This window comes from Episyrphus balteatus, chromosome 1 (assembly GCF_945859705.1).
Source record: "Episyrphus balteatus chromosome 1, idEpiBalt1.1, whole genome shotgun sequence".
Lineage (NCBI taxonomy): Eukaryota > Metazoa > Arthropoda > Insecta > Diptera > Syrphidae > Episyrphus > Episyrphus balteatus.
Window position 1 is genome coordinate 171477021 of NC_079134.1, and position 16588 is coordinate 171493608.

Genomic DNA, 16588 nt, shown 5'->3' on the forward strand with positions numbered 1-16588 from the left:
AATTCACTAAAAACACTATTGTACAAAAAATTTAGTACTTATTATCGATTGAATAACTATCTCAAATTACGCCTTGCTCAAAACCTAGGCTCAAAGCAAAGAAATGTTAATTTTTTTTTAGTTTTCCCAAATTAAGCACAATTTTTAGAGTTTTTAACAATAATTTGGAATTAAATACATATTAAACAGAAAATGTTAAGCAATATGTTTGATTTTTATAACTAAAATGCGTATTGTTTTTAATACATATTAGTGAAAAATAAAATAAATGCTTGTTTTGAAAAATAAATTAGTTTTCAACTTAAATCGAAAAGACTTGTATTTATGACCAATTTTTTTTTTTTTATTGTTAATTTAGTTAAAATATTTCTTTTCTTATATTTTATTAAAGTAACAAAATAATTTTAGAATAAATGAAAATTTTAGGCATACCAAAAAATAAGTTATAATCCTTGGAGTCATTCAGTTACAGACTTTTTCTGTTCTCAAATTTTTCTATATCTTCACTTGATTGGGAATAAGATAAGCACTTAATAACAGTTATTGTTGTTAAATATCTTTAAATGCACGGAACGGATATTTGTAATTTATGGATTCCACTTTGAAATAATTTTGTAAGTAAGGGAAGGAAAAATAATTATCACAAAAAAAAAAAAAAAACTAAACAAAACTGGTTAGAACAAGCAAGGGTAATTAAGCTTATTGAATGCAATAACTTGCAACTTAGTCCCTAACTAGGTATAATTAAATTGAAAACAATTTAACAAACAAACTCGAAGAAATTTTACCATAAATTCACTGTAAAATTCCATACACGCGTTTATAATTTTTTTCAACGTTTTGATGTCACTTTTTTTTAATTTTTTGTAATTTTTTAATAATATTGTTATTTTATTTTAATATTAAAAATAATAATATATAATTTTATAGATCAAAAACTTTTTTAAGAGACAATTTTCAAGGTGGTTTTGCTTCGTCAAAACACGTTTGGCTATTGAGCTCATTTCTCATAAGGGGTGGAAAATATATATAAAAAAAATAATGCTATTTTTCTTGCTTGCTGCTGCCTGTGCCGGTCGGTCAATCAACGAGAATTTAGATTTCAAATTGCCGGCATGTACCTACTCATGGAGAGTGCGAGAGTACAATTAATTTCAAACTATTCTCATATATCATAGATTATACACTACGTTTGTATACGTTTATACTCTCAACGAGAATATTAGCTAAGAGATATATATTGAGACAGCTGACACTGAGGCGTAATGTCTTGTAAGATTTAAACTGAATCACACTTTATTGTTTTCAAAGCCAACAGTAAATTAATAAAATTGTCAAGTGGTTGTCAAATGGCAAATCATCAGAAAAAATGAGTCTTGTTCACCAAAACAAACACCATAGCTAACACCTGTTTTTGAGGCAATGAGTTGACGGGGTCATAAATAATCCTACAGGGTGTTTTTTTTCTGTGGAAAATATTTAATTGTAGGTTGTTTTTAATCGATTTGTTTTGTTTTTTTTTCTTTTTTAAAGTTTTTGTTGGATTTTCTTATCTAATAATTATGAAAGAAAAAGTAATTTCGGTGGTAAAGACTTTTGTGATACCTTCGTTGTGATATTTTTTTTTTTGATAAATTTCTAGCAGGATGTTCGAATTTATTATGGACAGTAAAATGTTTGATGACAAAAACCACATACCAAACAGAAATCTGATGATTAATGTAGTAAAATTACTGTGATACATGTGAATAGACAATCGTGATAGGTGTATACCTATACAACTGTGATATTTTCAATTTTATTTTTATAGAGTAGAAAAATTTATATAAGTTTGACAGCTATAAACAGCCGTGAATGGATGTAATTAAATAAATGTCTGTGATATTTACACTTTTTGTGATATTTTTTCATTCACTTATGTGATATTCGTGTTTGAACGAACTCCAAGCAGCAGAGAACGAAGTGATAGAAGAAATTTCGATAGGAATAATTGTGGTACATTAAAAATGATACTTTAGATTGTGATATTTCTGATACACGAGCATTAATTTATGTAATTTTGTGATATTGAATTAGCTTTATGGGAAAGAAAAGATTTTGTTGTGATATAATGCAAGCAATCAATGATTTTTAATCACAAAAGGATAGTTGTGATACATTCATGTGTTGTGATATTTTTTTTGATAAGGTTTGTTTCACAATTTCTAAGTCTGGTTTTTTGTGATCAAATTTTCAAAGAATTTCTGATACTGTATAAGATTTGTTGTTTTTATAAAAATAAATCATTTTAATTCTTCTAAATAAAACACCCTTTCAAAAACTAGACTAAAATTAAAAATGATCACAAGACATGATGATGAGAGAGAGTTAACGTATCACAAGAGAGCACATACTAGGTTGTGGTTATTGTTCTTATCAGAATAGAGCTCCCAGACCAGTCGCAAAATCACGCTCAATCGATCAGCGACGAGATTAAAGAGGGAACTTATAGTCAACAACAAAATTCCACCAGAGATAAGTATGAGAGTTTAGACACAATACTTGCGGCGTACGATGGCGGCAGGCGGTAAAATAATATAATAGATGGAATAATAAGTGATTAATTAACTTTGAACTTCCCCGCAACCCGTGAACTAAAAAAAATATCAATTATTATGAGTTTATGACAATTTTTTTTTTTTTTTTTGTTTGTGGTTTATGACACACGACGTGAGATTGTAAATAAATTATTAAGACAGATTGAATATTATAAATGATTATACACAGTCATTATTTTTAAATTGTTTTTATTCATGTGTCATATTAAACTTTTAAAGATGAATGAAATGGAGTTTGTTATTTTAAAGTTGTAAAAGTAAACTTTTTTTTTGAAAATGAAATGTTATTTTTGTGGCCAAGCCTCCTGAACCACTGACCGCAACTGGCCACTTATACTCGTATCAATGTACACTTTTTCATTTTGGTACAATGTACGATAAAAGAAACAAACAAAAAAATACAATTTGTTTATCGCAAATTTTGACAGAAAAATATGGGCTGATGAAATTGTTAAAATTAAACAATAGACATACGAGTAAGATATGATTTTGAGCACTTGGGAATATTTTGCTCATATTCTGAACAAGGTCCAGAGGATATGAATCAGCGTAAAGTTTTTCTTATCAATTTTTTGGCATTAATTCTTTGCTATGTTAAGAATTTAGGTACCTATTAGGTTTTGAGATTGTAATGGCTTTAAGCATTTCAACAATACCTACTTAAAAATTATATATTTTTTTTTTAAGATAAGAGAACAATTAGAATTTTGAGTATACTTGTACTTTCATGATCTGTCGAAGCTTATCTATAGCAAAGCTTAAACTAGACCAAACATTTTTTAAAGACTCAAGTTCCAGAGCTTGGAAATTTGTGAGAACGGGTTTTTCGCCATTCATTATATCTTTATTTTCAAAGAAAATGGAAACTCGTGATTTTCTTGCGTGACAATCCGTTATTTTTTCCAAATTAATAACTGATAGTAGTCGAGATATGTGATTTAACCGAAACAAGTCATGATTTTTCGGGAGTAATTCTAGATTTTTTCTGAGAAACCCTTTATTTTACTGTGATCTCTGTTTGAATTTTTGACATTATTGGCTTTAAAAAATTCTTACATTTACATTTAGTAGGAGAGCCAGTGGCACATTTGACTAAGGTAGCTCTTTTAAGGCTAAAAATTCTTACAGTGGTTATTTTTAGCACGCTAAGTAAAAAAATCTTGGTCTGGCAGGCCACAGCGGTGCACATCATATATATATATGACCTTGAAAGTGTAAAAAAAATTAAAAAAAAAAAGTTGCTCTTTTAAGGCTGAATTTTTTATAGAATTTAGTTTACCCATCGAGAAGATAAAAAAAAAAATTGCCAGACTTTTTTGAGGTGCACAAGTGCCTGCCAGACCAACTTAAAGGTGCGCATTTTACATGCATTATACGAAACTTTATTCTGTAAAGTCGAAATTTATATATGTGTTTGTCTAAGCGATTTCAAGAGGAACTGTGCAATTACAGCCGGTTCTGGCCAATAAAAGTCCTAGTTAGGTGAGTGGAAAGATGCAACTTTCTAAAAAATGACTTAAAATCAAAAAAAAAATATTTAAAAACAACGGCAACACTTACAGGTATGAGAGATACTTTTTTTAAAAGCTTAAGTTGTACACTTTATTCTAAATTTTAAATCAAAGTATTTAAATCAATCGTTTTTTAAATAACCAATTTTAAAGTCGAATTAAGGGAAAAAAAAACTTTAAAAAAAATATTGAATAATAAAATTGTCAAGACTGTGAATTAAGACCAAAATTGAGTGATACAGAACATTGCTCTAATGAATTTCCTATCAAACACTGAAAACTATATGTCTCTACGACTTCTAGTTTTTGAGAAAATTGAAAAATAAGAAAATATGAAATAAATATTTAAAAAATATTAAAAATATAAATAAAATAATAAAAATCTGATACAAAAATGGTTTTCTTATTTTTCAATTATCTCAAAAACTAGAAGTCGTAGAGACATATAGTTTTCAGTGTTTGATAGGAAATTCATTAGAGCAATGTTCTGTATCACTCAATTTTGGTCTTAATTCACAGTCTTGACAATTTTATTATTCAATATTTTTTTTTTAAGTTTTTTTTTCCCTTAATTCGACTTTAAAATTGGTTATTTAAAAAACGATTGATTTAAATACTTTGATTTAAAATTTAGAATAAAGTGTACAACTTAAGCTTTTAAAAAAAGTATCTCTCATACCTGTAAGTGTTGCCGTTGTTTTTAAATATTTTTTTTTTGATTTTAAGTCATTTTTTAGAAAGTTGCATCTTTCCACTCACCTAACTAGGACTTTTATTGGCCAGAACCGGCTGTAATTGCACAGTTCCTCTTGAAATCGCTTAGACAAACACATATATAAATTTCGACTTTACAGAATAAAGTTTCGTATAATGCATGTAAAATGCGCACCTTTAAGTTGGTCTGGCAGGCACTTGTGCACCTCAAAAAAGTCTGGCAATTTTTTTTTTTATCTTCTCGATGGGTAAACTAAATTCTATAAAAAATTCAGCCTTAAAAGAGCAACTTTTTTTTTTTAATTTTTTTTACACTTTCAAGGTCATATATATATATGATGTGCACCGCTGTGGCCTGCCAGACCAAGATTTTTTTACTTAGCGTGCTAAAAATAACCACTGTAAGAATTTTTAGCCTTAAAAGAGCTACCTTAGTCAAATGTGCCACTAGCTCTTGGACTAATTGTAGGCATCGTAGAAATATGATTTAGGCGTCATATGAAAGGTAAAATAATAAGCTTTCACATGATATAAAATGTTTTATAGGTTGACATAGAAAAAAATTGATTTAATAGTGTGAAAAGATAAAAATATATGATTTTTTGCTTTTTTTGATGAAAATAGATTAAGTTCAAAAAATTCTAGCTCTTTTTGTAAATGTCGTATAGACATGATCGGTATAAATTTTTTTAGCTGGAACAATAAGCTTTCAGATGATTTAAAATTTATTATAGGTTGTCATAGAAAAAAATTAATTTAATAGTGTTAGAGAAAAAAATTTATGATTTTTTTGCTTTTTGTATCATAAATGATTGTTTTCAATAAATTTATGTTTATACTTTTTGGGCATTGTAAAAATTAAAGTATATTTTTATTCCTTCGGAAAATTGGTTAGCCTTTCAATGGTTTAATTTTTTTTAACCTTTTCATATAAAAATTTGATATATTGAGAAAATAAAAAAAAGTATTTTTTAGGTTTTTCTTGTAAATTATGATTGGATTCAAAAAGTAATTCCATTTTTCTACAAAACATACAGATATAAATACATATGTGATGTCTTAATGTTTAGCTTTTTTACAAGAAAGTTGACAAATAAATAATTTTTAGATCATTTTTAACAAAAGCACACAACCTGTTTTCTTATTTTTCTTATGATTAATCTGTGTGACAGAAATAACTCCATATCCTAGAACGAACTCGACGAAACGACGTTTAGGAAAAATGCTATATTTTTTCAAACTGTAAAGTGAAAAATTAATACTCTATTCACGTTAAAAGTAATCACAGGTTATTTATGAAGTGTTCACAGGTTGTGATTTGTTTTTCACAGGTTAAAAATCACAGGTCGTGATTTTTTGCTTATCTTTACTACCTATTGGTTTGCGGAAGATTGCTACAAACGCCTGGAAAAGAAAGTCAGAAATTCTGTATCCGTGAATTTTCAGTGGATTTCAAGACTGTTTTTATGCACAAGTTTATTTACAAGGAATCTTAACAAATTAACAAAAAGATATTAAAGTGTGCGACCTTAAAGACAGACTAGATTTTAATCTTCAGTATTAGAAAACATCTTATACATTATTCTAATTTGTCTAATTAGATTCTTGTAAGTTGCATTTGAAAGAAATGTAAAGGTGCATTTAAATTAAACAAAATTGAAATAATAAAGACGGTGTAAAATTTACCCTCTATAACTAGTCCCATTAATGATTTTCCGAAACTTCTAGCATTCAATCAAAGAACTTAAATAAAAGCACAAGATATTATTTTACTGATCAAAATGCTATAGTTAGTAATGAATTCTGCAATGTACGAGTACAAAACATACATAAATCTTAACCACACGACTTTTAAACAGTAATCACATGCACAATCAATTGACAATGAATTATAGTGATTCGATCGTTTTCTCATTCATTTTTTCTTCAATTATTTCCATTGAACCTCATCGTCGTCGGTCGTTGGTTGTCGTTGCGTTGCTTCTCTGTCACGTACTTTTAGTTAAAAAATGTGTTTTATTTTTTCACAGTCAGAAAACAGAACATAACATAAATTGCTATAAATTCTCTTCACGTGATCGTAATTGCATAAACAATCTTTTTTTTTATTTATTTTCGCAAGTCAAATGACCTGCAGGCAGAAACAAACTCATTTTTAACTGCTTTGAAATATATTTGCTCTTTTGGCAACAACAACAAAAAATCTAAATTAATTTGTTTCCTTTTGAAATCATATAGCTCCCATTGGAGTGACAGGAATCTCAATTCAATTTAGTCCCAGGGACATTGGCTATTTTAGTATTAATTTTGGCAGACATCAATTCTATTTCCGAGGGCTTGGTTTTTTTTTTTTTTTTTATTTCGTCACATGACAACAACTGACGATGACGACGTGCGAATATGTTTTGCAAACAAATGTTTGTTTATGCTGTACCTATATTTCGCAATGAGCTTGATATTGAAAAAAATAAAATATATCAAACAGAATATTAACAAAAAAAAAAAATTGAGTCGAAACAAAACAAACCTTGGAGACTTGAAGACGTGACATTTATGTAAAATTAAATTGCAAAAATATAAGAATCATGAATGTAAACATTGAGTCATTTGAGATGATAAATTCTTTCGAATACTTTTTGATGATTTATTATTGAAAAGAATTTCGTGATGAACATTTTTTGGCTGTACAAAACTTTCAACTTATAAATTAATTCTCAATAATTCAATAATTTTTGCATAACAAAGTACACGTGTCTTTTGTGAGTCCTAACTTTCTTTGAATTTTATGCAAAATCTTAGCAAATACAAAGCTGCTTCACTGCCAATTTGTTTATTTTTTTAAGGTAATTTAGGTAGTATTAGACTAACAATTCATGCATGAATTGGCAAATAAAATCTGTGGTAGTCAAGATGGTTTTGTTAAAAACAGAGCTGTCAATCAAGAAAAAATCACTACTATTAAATTGTTTTACTGTAGAATATCCCGAGTAAAAATTGGAATTCCACCGCACCACTGCTGCACCATGTCCGCACCATTATCAGAAATTTTTTAAACCACCGCACCACGACTGCACCACGTCTGCTCTATTTCATTTTGAATGAAAAAATCGGTGCACCACCGGCACAGCACCATGATCAAAAATTCTATTCTCGTACTTACAGGGCCGTCTTTAACTATCTTGGGGCCCTTGGGCACACAAGAATTTGGGGCCCTTTTGGAAAGTAAAATAAGTACAATGGTTGGCTAAAAAGCAATGGTTGGTTAAAAAGGGCTGCCAATATATCGTTCCATATAAAGTACCTAGTGTCTTTATTTTTGGTAGGGTGTGCCAATAATACGCGCATTGAGACATCAAACGTTGCCACTGCCAATAATTGTACATTTTATACTGCCAATAATTTCCCTGTACCGGTTATAAGTTTCTGTTTGAAGAATTGGAAAAAAGAGCTCAAACGGATTGATAGATTCGCTAAAAACTCGATACAGACGATTTGTACGTGATTTCCAAGAGCCGTTATTTTATTTTATTTTCTTTTCTTTTCTTTTCTTTTCTTTTCTTTTCTTTTCTTTTCTTTTCTTTTCTTTTCTTTTCTTTTCTTTTCTTTTCTTTTCTTTTCTTTTCTTTTCTTTTCTTTTCTTTTCTTTTCTTTTCTTTTCTTTTCTTTTCTTTTCTTTTCTTTTCTTTTCTTTTCTTTTCTTTTCTTTTCTGTTCTTTTCTTTTCTTTTCTTTTCTTTTCTTTTCTTTTCTTTTCTTTTCTTTTCTTTTCTTTTCTTTTCTTTTCTTTTCTTTTATTTTATTTTATTTTGTTTTGTTTTATTTTATTTTATTTTATTTTATTTTATTTTATTTTAATGTCTCCTTTTTAACGGATATCTCCAATATAAAGTTTTCGCGATATTGCAGTTTTCTCAAAAACGGATAAGGATTTTGCTTTGAAAAAAAAAAAACATGTAATGCTGCAAATAAGGACGCACTTTTGAAATAAGAAAAATATTTTTTTGAACCGTTATTAACGGTACCTACTTGCCATAGAACCGATTTCTTAATGTAAACGACACAACCGATTTTAATGAATATTTTGACATAAAAAGGTTTATACAAATATTAAAATTAAGAAAACTTAAAAAAAAAATTATCAAAACATTGATGTACCGTCGATGAGCCGGCAATAGTTTTTTCTTAAACGTTTTCTAACGGAAAAAGTATTGATGTTTTTTTGCCAACGAATTGATTCTTTTTTCGTCTTTTAATACGAATCTGCACATATTTTTACACTGATTTTAACACGCACTACAAATTTGACAGTTTCGCGAACTTCCAACGAAATTATTAGTTAAGGAAAAAGATAATGGAAGAGAATTCGTTGTTTTAATCAATAATAAATAATCTTACCTACAGTGGAAAAAAAAAGTTATTTTTCTTGTTTTTTGAAAATATTATTGTCTTATTTTTTGGAAAATTTAATTTGGGTTTGGTCGTTTGGATTTAAATGTTCGCATACAATGCCACATAATTTGTTTTCATTTTGAAAACATATTGTATTTTCCGTATAGGTGTAGAAAAAACTTTATTTGGTTGCCATATAAAAACTAAAATTTTTTGGTAGATGGTCTGCCCGACAAAAATGTTTTGAGAATGAATGTGTGAGGGAAATTTTCGTTCCTTCGGGGCCCCCCTGAGAATGGGGGCCCTGGGCACGGGCCCCCTGTGCCCTTATGGTAAAGACGGCATTGCGTACTTATACAAAAATGTTTAAGCCGTCTTCAAAGTTATTTTGACTTAAGCAACAAATTGCCAGATCGTACAAACATGACTTGGTGATCGAGTGGTTAAGGCGCTGGACTTTTAATTGAAAGTGCTCTGGATACTCGGGTTTCTTTTTTTTCTATTTTTCAATAATTCAAAATTATGTATTATGGTGCGGTGAATTTTTCATAAAAAAATAAAATGGTGCGGACGTGGTGCAGTCGTGGTGCGGTGATGGTGCGCCGAAATTTTCCGTCAAACGGCACGCGGTGGTGCAGCTGTGGTGCGGCGGCCAAGATTTGTTTATTTTCTTCTTTAAAAATTAAATTTATATTTTTAATCGGGATATCGCAAAAACTCGATTAGTACCTACTTTTTACAGCACCTCTGGAAACACTCATAATAAAATTAAAAAAACCGATAGATCAAAGTTTATTAAATTGTCAGACAAAAGGCTACATTATATCGTAAGTATCTAATGACAGAGCGTTTTTTTTTTTTTTGTTTGTTTGTTTCCGAAAATAATTCATGACATGACGAGAGGCATTAAAAAAAATTAAATATCAACAAGCTTCTGACGCATTTTCATTGTTTGCGTAAGTAATTCAAACTTAAATGTCAAGAAATTGAACATGTGATGTCTGGTCTGCTGAGATCTTTTGAGAACAAAGATCAAAGAATAAACTATAGAAACATTTTATTCTGGGTTGTCAAAACTATTACAAAGCAAAAATTCATAAGTAAACAAAATTATGACTAATATTTTTTTGGGGTTTGTTTATCGATCCATCGATCGATCATAAAAATATTAAATCATAAGTCACAGACTTTTAGCCAGTACGTCGTCGTCGTCGTCAAGTGTTGAAGTTGTATTTAATGCTTATAATAAATAATTGATTGATTAAAGTGTTTACAGAAGCCGCAAAATAAATGGTAAATTCATTCATTTATTTCAATCATATTATAGGGCAAGGTTATTTTCTAATGTATGATTTATGGGCGTGATGTCTGAGTAAGCAAATTTTAATTACATTTTAACTGAGTTTATCTTAATAGTTTAATAAGCTGAAAGTAAGTAGGAATTTTTGATGGGTTAATAAATTATAATAATTTAATACATTGGATTATAGGACCAGGAAAAAATGTTTATTCAAAAAAGAAAATCAAGCAAGACTGAAAAAAGGAAGTTAGCATTTTCGATTTTTTTTTTTTATTATAATATTTTTTATCAAAAAACAAAACCTATGGCTATAACTGAACGAAATTGAAATGGGACCACATTGCAGCCACCAGCTTTCCAATGCAAAAAGAATTATCAAAATTGGTTCAGTCAGTCTAAAGTTATGAGGTAACAAACATAAAAAAAAAAATACAGTCGAATTGAATACCTCCTCCTTTTTGGAAGTCGGTAAAAAGAAATAACTTCTTAAATGCTTGCACTAAAATAATGGTAATTCAAATACAACTTTTCTGTTTTGTGGTCATCATTTAAATTTTTCTACATCTTTGCTTTTTTCATTGTAAATCAAATCATAAGATATGAAGAACAAAATGGTCAGAAAAAATTACTATTCCTTTTTATTTTGAAATTGATATAAAAGGGTTAAAATCATTAAGGAAAATAAGTTCCAAATTTAATCTGCAACTTATGTCTCTCCTATGAAGACATAGGTTCCAAATAAAAATGTTGGGTTTTATGTTACTCCTAATGTTCATTAACTTAGATAGGTTCAAAAAGTGATAAGGATTTTATCGAAAAACGCTGTCTTCAACCAAAATATACTTTTATAGTAGATTTTGGGGTGCTGAATCCGAATCTGAAGTCAGAAAAATTTGATTGGCCTGCGTTTTTGAAATATTACCGTTAGAAAATGTCAAAAAACGTAATTTTGGCTGTTTTCGAGGTTATGTTTTTATGTGGAGTAATTCATTATGAATAAATTTGTAACGGGCCTATAAGAGCTAGTTTTATTCTTTCAAAAAATGTTTAAATCTTTCCGATATCTCTTTTATAGCCCGAGATATTTAAAATTTAAGTAGCGGTCTTTGAATCAGAAACACTGGCCAACCAAATTAAACTATTTTTGCCACAAGAATCAAAATATACTTTTCTGAACTTTTTAGGTTGCTGAACTGGAATCCACAATCAGAAAAATTCTATTAGCCTTCGTTCTTGAATTATTACCGTTATAAAATGCAAAAATAGGGTTTTTTTATAACGGTTATATTTCAAGCACGGAGGCTAATAGAATTTTTTTGATTGCGGATATGAGTTCAGCAACTCGAAAACCTTCAGAAAAGTATATTTGTGGCAAAAATTCTGTGTGAATTAAACTTTAGATTAAGTTTAGTTTCTATTTGACTTATTAAATGAAACTTAAGATATCTCAAACAATAAAATCGAAAATTTAAACAGTTTTTGAAAGAAGAATATCTGTTCTTATAATAACCGTTACAAATTTGTTTATAATGAATTACCCCACATAAAAACATAACCTCGAAAACAGCCAAAATGACGTTTTTTAGCATTTTATAACAGTAATATATTTTAAAAAACGGAGGGCAATACAATTTTTGTGACTTCAGATTCGTATTCAGCACCCCAAAAACTACTAGAAAAGTATATTTTGGTTCTTGTGGCAAAAAAAAAGTTAAATTTTGTTGACCAGTGTTATCCTATTCCTCTGGAAAACAATTACTCAAAATTGATTGAAAATCTGTGTTCTCAAAATCTTAATCATAGATTGAAATTCAAAAATAAATATATCTTTGTCCAGTTCGAACCTATAATACGAAAAGTTTGGTTTATTTAAAAATTAGAACAAACATGTTAAATTAAGATTGATGGATATCTTCTAAATCAACACACAAAAATCATGTTAACACAATTTAAATTTGTCTAAAAATAAAATTATCTCAAGATAAATTCTAGAATTCAAAATATTGACTTTTTTATTGTCTGCAAACAATTTTTTTTAATATCTATAGGTGACCTTGAGCCATATACGCTTCCCAAGTTTAAAAAAATAAACTTTTAGCACATTAAATTTATACAATAAACACAATGTTTTTTTTATTGCGATAACACAATCAAATCAACATCTTAAATCTAATAAAAACACTCGAGTGAACGTTTTGTTTTGTTCTTCAAAATAATTCAAATCTTAATCTTATTTCTAAGTGAAAATGTTAATAAAATAAATGTATAATTAAGATTTAAATTAAAATTTACAATAAGACTTTTAAGATTTGAGAAAACATTTTTATCAATTTTTATATAGTAATAAAACAAATCCCCCAGAATGTCTGGTTGTTTGCCACTTTTCAAGCCCTCATGAATGAGTAATTTTTTTTTTTCTTGTTTTTATTATTTCGATAAGATGAAGAATGTAGGATATTATTATTTGTGTAATGGTGGTGGAGTAAAGAATGAGGGTAATTTTTTCGTCACGAGGAAACCATTTGGTTTTAGCCGGTTTGTTTTGGTTCAAACTCCTCTGTGACTAATGAACTTACGACTTCTAGAAGAAAAGTCAAGTGATTTTTTATTGATGTTGTTTTGTTTTTGTTTTTTTTTTTTTTTTGTTAGGTAAAAGACACGCGAAACTTTAGTGATCTAAAAGTCAAGATAAGCGAACACCCTTAGGATTATCTATTAAATTGCACTTTTCGGTAGTGGATACCTTTTTTTATTTGCAATGTAGACATTTTTATGGTATTTAAAATTCTATATACGATATGTTGTTTTTTTTTTTTTGTATTTGCATTAGAAAGGCTTAAATGAATAACAATTATTATTACCCAATACAGAATATACTTAGTTTAGATAATATAATGTAAGCCCTTTCCTTTTTCTTGAGTTTTCTTGTATTGTTTATGGAGGTATGTCCGGGTTGTTTAATAGACCGGGTTGTTTACATAATAATGAATATGTGTAACGGCAGCGGGTTTAAGTAGGTACTTTGTTGTGATGTTTATCGAAACGAGTGTCTTATTACGTGACTTTAGGAAATAATGCAAAAAATGCAAAAAAAAAAACTGTTTGAAAGCTTTTCAATTTTTCAAGGTCAAATAAATAATAGTAGAAGAAGAAGAATTACCAACAAGGGTAGTTTTTGATTTCGAGCTTAATGCCGGTAAATTAATCTATATCTGTATTTTCATATTTAATAAATTTTGAATTGTACTTTATTCAAATTAAAATATGCCTTTCTTTTCTTATCAAAAATTCATCACCTAGATATTTCTGGCGTACGATTAAATTCTTTTGGCAATTGGTTATCAATCATTTGATTGATTGCTGTTTATTGTATTTCATAAAAATAAAAACAAAATCACAATTTGTTTAGTATTAACATACATAAATACATTAGGGTGATTTATACAAAAAATAATTATTTGCAAATTTTCGAAATTATAATGTGATCAAGAAAAATAAAAAAAAAATCCTTAAGGATTTTCAGCTAATTATGAGATTGAATGGATATAAACTCGATTTTGAAGAAGTTTTTCAAAGATATTTTATTGGATTACAGTCCAGAAAAACTTCGGGCTAAATACTCCATAAACCTTTTGTTTTTGGACTTGAAACCATTTCAAACTTTGCTTACTGATTTGTATCGCCTCATTTTCTTGCTGACAGTCATGATAAAATTTTAGATTTTGTCATAAAATTTATTCACAAATTACTGCATCTAAGATGCGTAACTGAATTTTGTGGGTTTTTTTTGTTAAGAAGAAGGAAAATGAAAGCTTGACATCAGAAAATAAAATACACGACTTTTAGGACTTTTTAAATAGAAATTTAATAAATGTAGGTATTTTAGGTAGTTTTAATATAACTTAAATACGTAAAAATACGTAAAAAATACGTTCAGGAACTGTAGTCGTTTCAATAAAAAAAAACAGAAAGATAAACTTCTTATACTTATACAACTTTTATTTTTAACAATTAACATTTTTGGTTTTATAATTGATATTGAAATCGAATTATTAGTTAAGGAGAAAATCAGATTTAAAGAAAAACGGTTCTATTGCAGGTACCGTTAAAAAATTAATTTCCAAAAAAAAAAATTTCATTAAAAGATAGCAATTGTATAAAAAACTAGCATATCAGTTTTTTTTAAACAAAATCGTTGGAGCCGTTTTTGAGAAAACTAAAACTTTTCCAAAATCAGTGTATTAATTTAAATACCCCTCTGGGGAATTGCCAAAAATGCTACATACCAAGTTTGATGTTAATCGGTTCATCTGTTTAGGCGGTAGGTCCTTATACAGATAGACGGACTAGCAGAACCCACTTTTTTGCATTCTCTATGATCGTAATGTTATGTATCATTTTTATCTCAACTTTTTTTGTTGTTGTAGGAATGCATAACTTGATAACACTGGTCTGCAAGGAAATCCTCCTTTGAATAAAACTATACTTTTCTAAAGGATTTTTTGTATGCTGATTCTGAATCCGAAGTCAGAATTGATCTAGCACGTCACGTTTTTTAGATATTCCCGTTAGAAATTCTCAAAAATCCATTTTTTTTGCTGTTTCCGAAGAAATATTTTTGCATAATGTAATCTTTTTCAATTAAAATTGTTACGGTTTATGAAAGAACTTATTTTTCTCTTTCAAATTCAGTTTCAATCTTCTCAATATCTCTTTTCTTCTCCGAGATATCTTAATTTAAGTAAATTAAGTAGGTTTTGCATATCTTACCATAAAGAAACTGATCTCTAAAAATAAATATATCTTTTTCCCTAGAACAAAAGTATACTTTTCTAATGCATTTTAGTGTGCTGATTTTGAATACGAACTCAAAAAATTTCGGTCAGCTCTGGTTTTTGAGATATATTAGTTTTTTTTTTAAATTTTCTAAAAAAAAACATGATTTTGTGATCCTTTAGGCTAGGCGCACACATGCGATTTTAGTCGCGCGATTATTCAGTCGCAAAAATGGATCACAAGGATTTCAATGACTGTGAACACACATGCTTCCCACGATTAAAAATTTGAAAATTGTGTCTACAGTCATTGAAATTGTTGTCATCTAATTTGCGACTGAATAATCGCGCGATCAAAATCGCATGTGTGCGCCTAGCCTTAATGCGATTATCTCAAAATCCTGACGTGATAGATTTTTTTTGACTTCGGATTCTAACTCAGCACATCAAAAACTATAAGAAAAGTATACTTTTGTTTCTAGGAGAAACAAATCTGAAGCTTTACAAGGCAGTTTATCAAATGGTTTATTACAAATAAGATATTTCTAAATAGAAAAATAGTATATAAAATTACAAAACACATACAAATTTTGTTTAATGTATTTTATTTATAGTTTTCTTTACATATTTGACTTTTTAAATATAATGGGCGTTGATATTTAGCATTTTCCTTAACTAAGCCGTTTTTGTTCATGTGGGATTTACTAAAAAGTTAAGGATTTCGATATTTCTGCTTTTTTTGTCAATCAGTATTTTAAAATATAAGTAAACACTAATGTAAAATAAGTCCTCCAAATTTGAGCTCAATGCAATACAAGTTCAAAAGAATCTAAAAGGGTGATTTTTTAGAAACTAGCTACCCACATTTTTCAAAAATAATATTTACAAAAATGGTACCTGATAGAATTTTTCTGAAAACAGATTTAGATTAAGGAAAGTCTAATCTTTCATAATATCAAAAAAACTATTTGAAGGAGAAAAAAAAGTTAAATTTTGCAGACCAGTGTAATTAGTACTTATATCGCAAGTAAAAAAATGAATAAAGCTAGAAATAAATTGATTACAAAAGTTCTAGACATAGAGATGCAGACTAGACTGGGCCAAAAAAATAAAATATTTTTTTTTTTGAAAGTTACTTCGAAAATCTTGTTCAGGATGAAGAAAAAAAAATTTGGTGAAAATTGGAGCCGTTAAAAAAAATTTTAAGAGGTCTATCATCGGTGTTTTTTATTTTTATACATGATATGATGTTTTAAAACAGAACTGCTAGACGATCAAAGTAAAAAAAATTTCTGTTCATTTT

The 16588-nt window shown here is 28.3% G+C and overlaps 1 protein-coding gene across 5 annotated transcripts in view; it reads right to left on the bottom strand.

Moving 5' to 3' along the window:
* The window catches only part of LOC129907798 (protein FAM13A), an 89875-nt gene that overhangs the window by 16116 nt on the left and 57171 nt on the right, over positions 1–16588 (bottom strand). The window contains exon 1 of one of the 5 annotated variants that reach the window (XM_055984170.1): positions 789–890. The exons of 3 other annotated variants lie outside the window; for them this stretch is intronic. In XM_055984170.1, coding sequence (XP_055840145.1) covers positions 789–812 — 24 coding nt within the window. In that variant the 5' untranslated portion in view covers positions 813–890. Of the gene's footprint in view, positions 1–432; positions 755–788; positions 891–16588 lie in introns of those variants that run through there. One more of the 5 variants, XM_055984169.1, reaches the window with a different exon arrangement.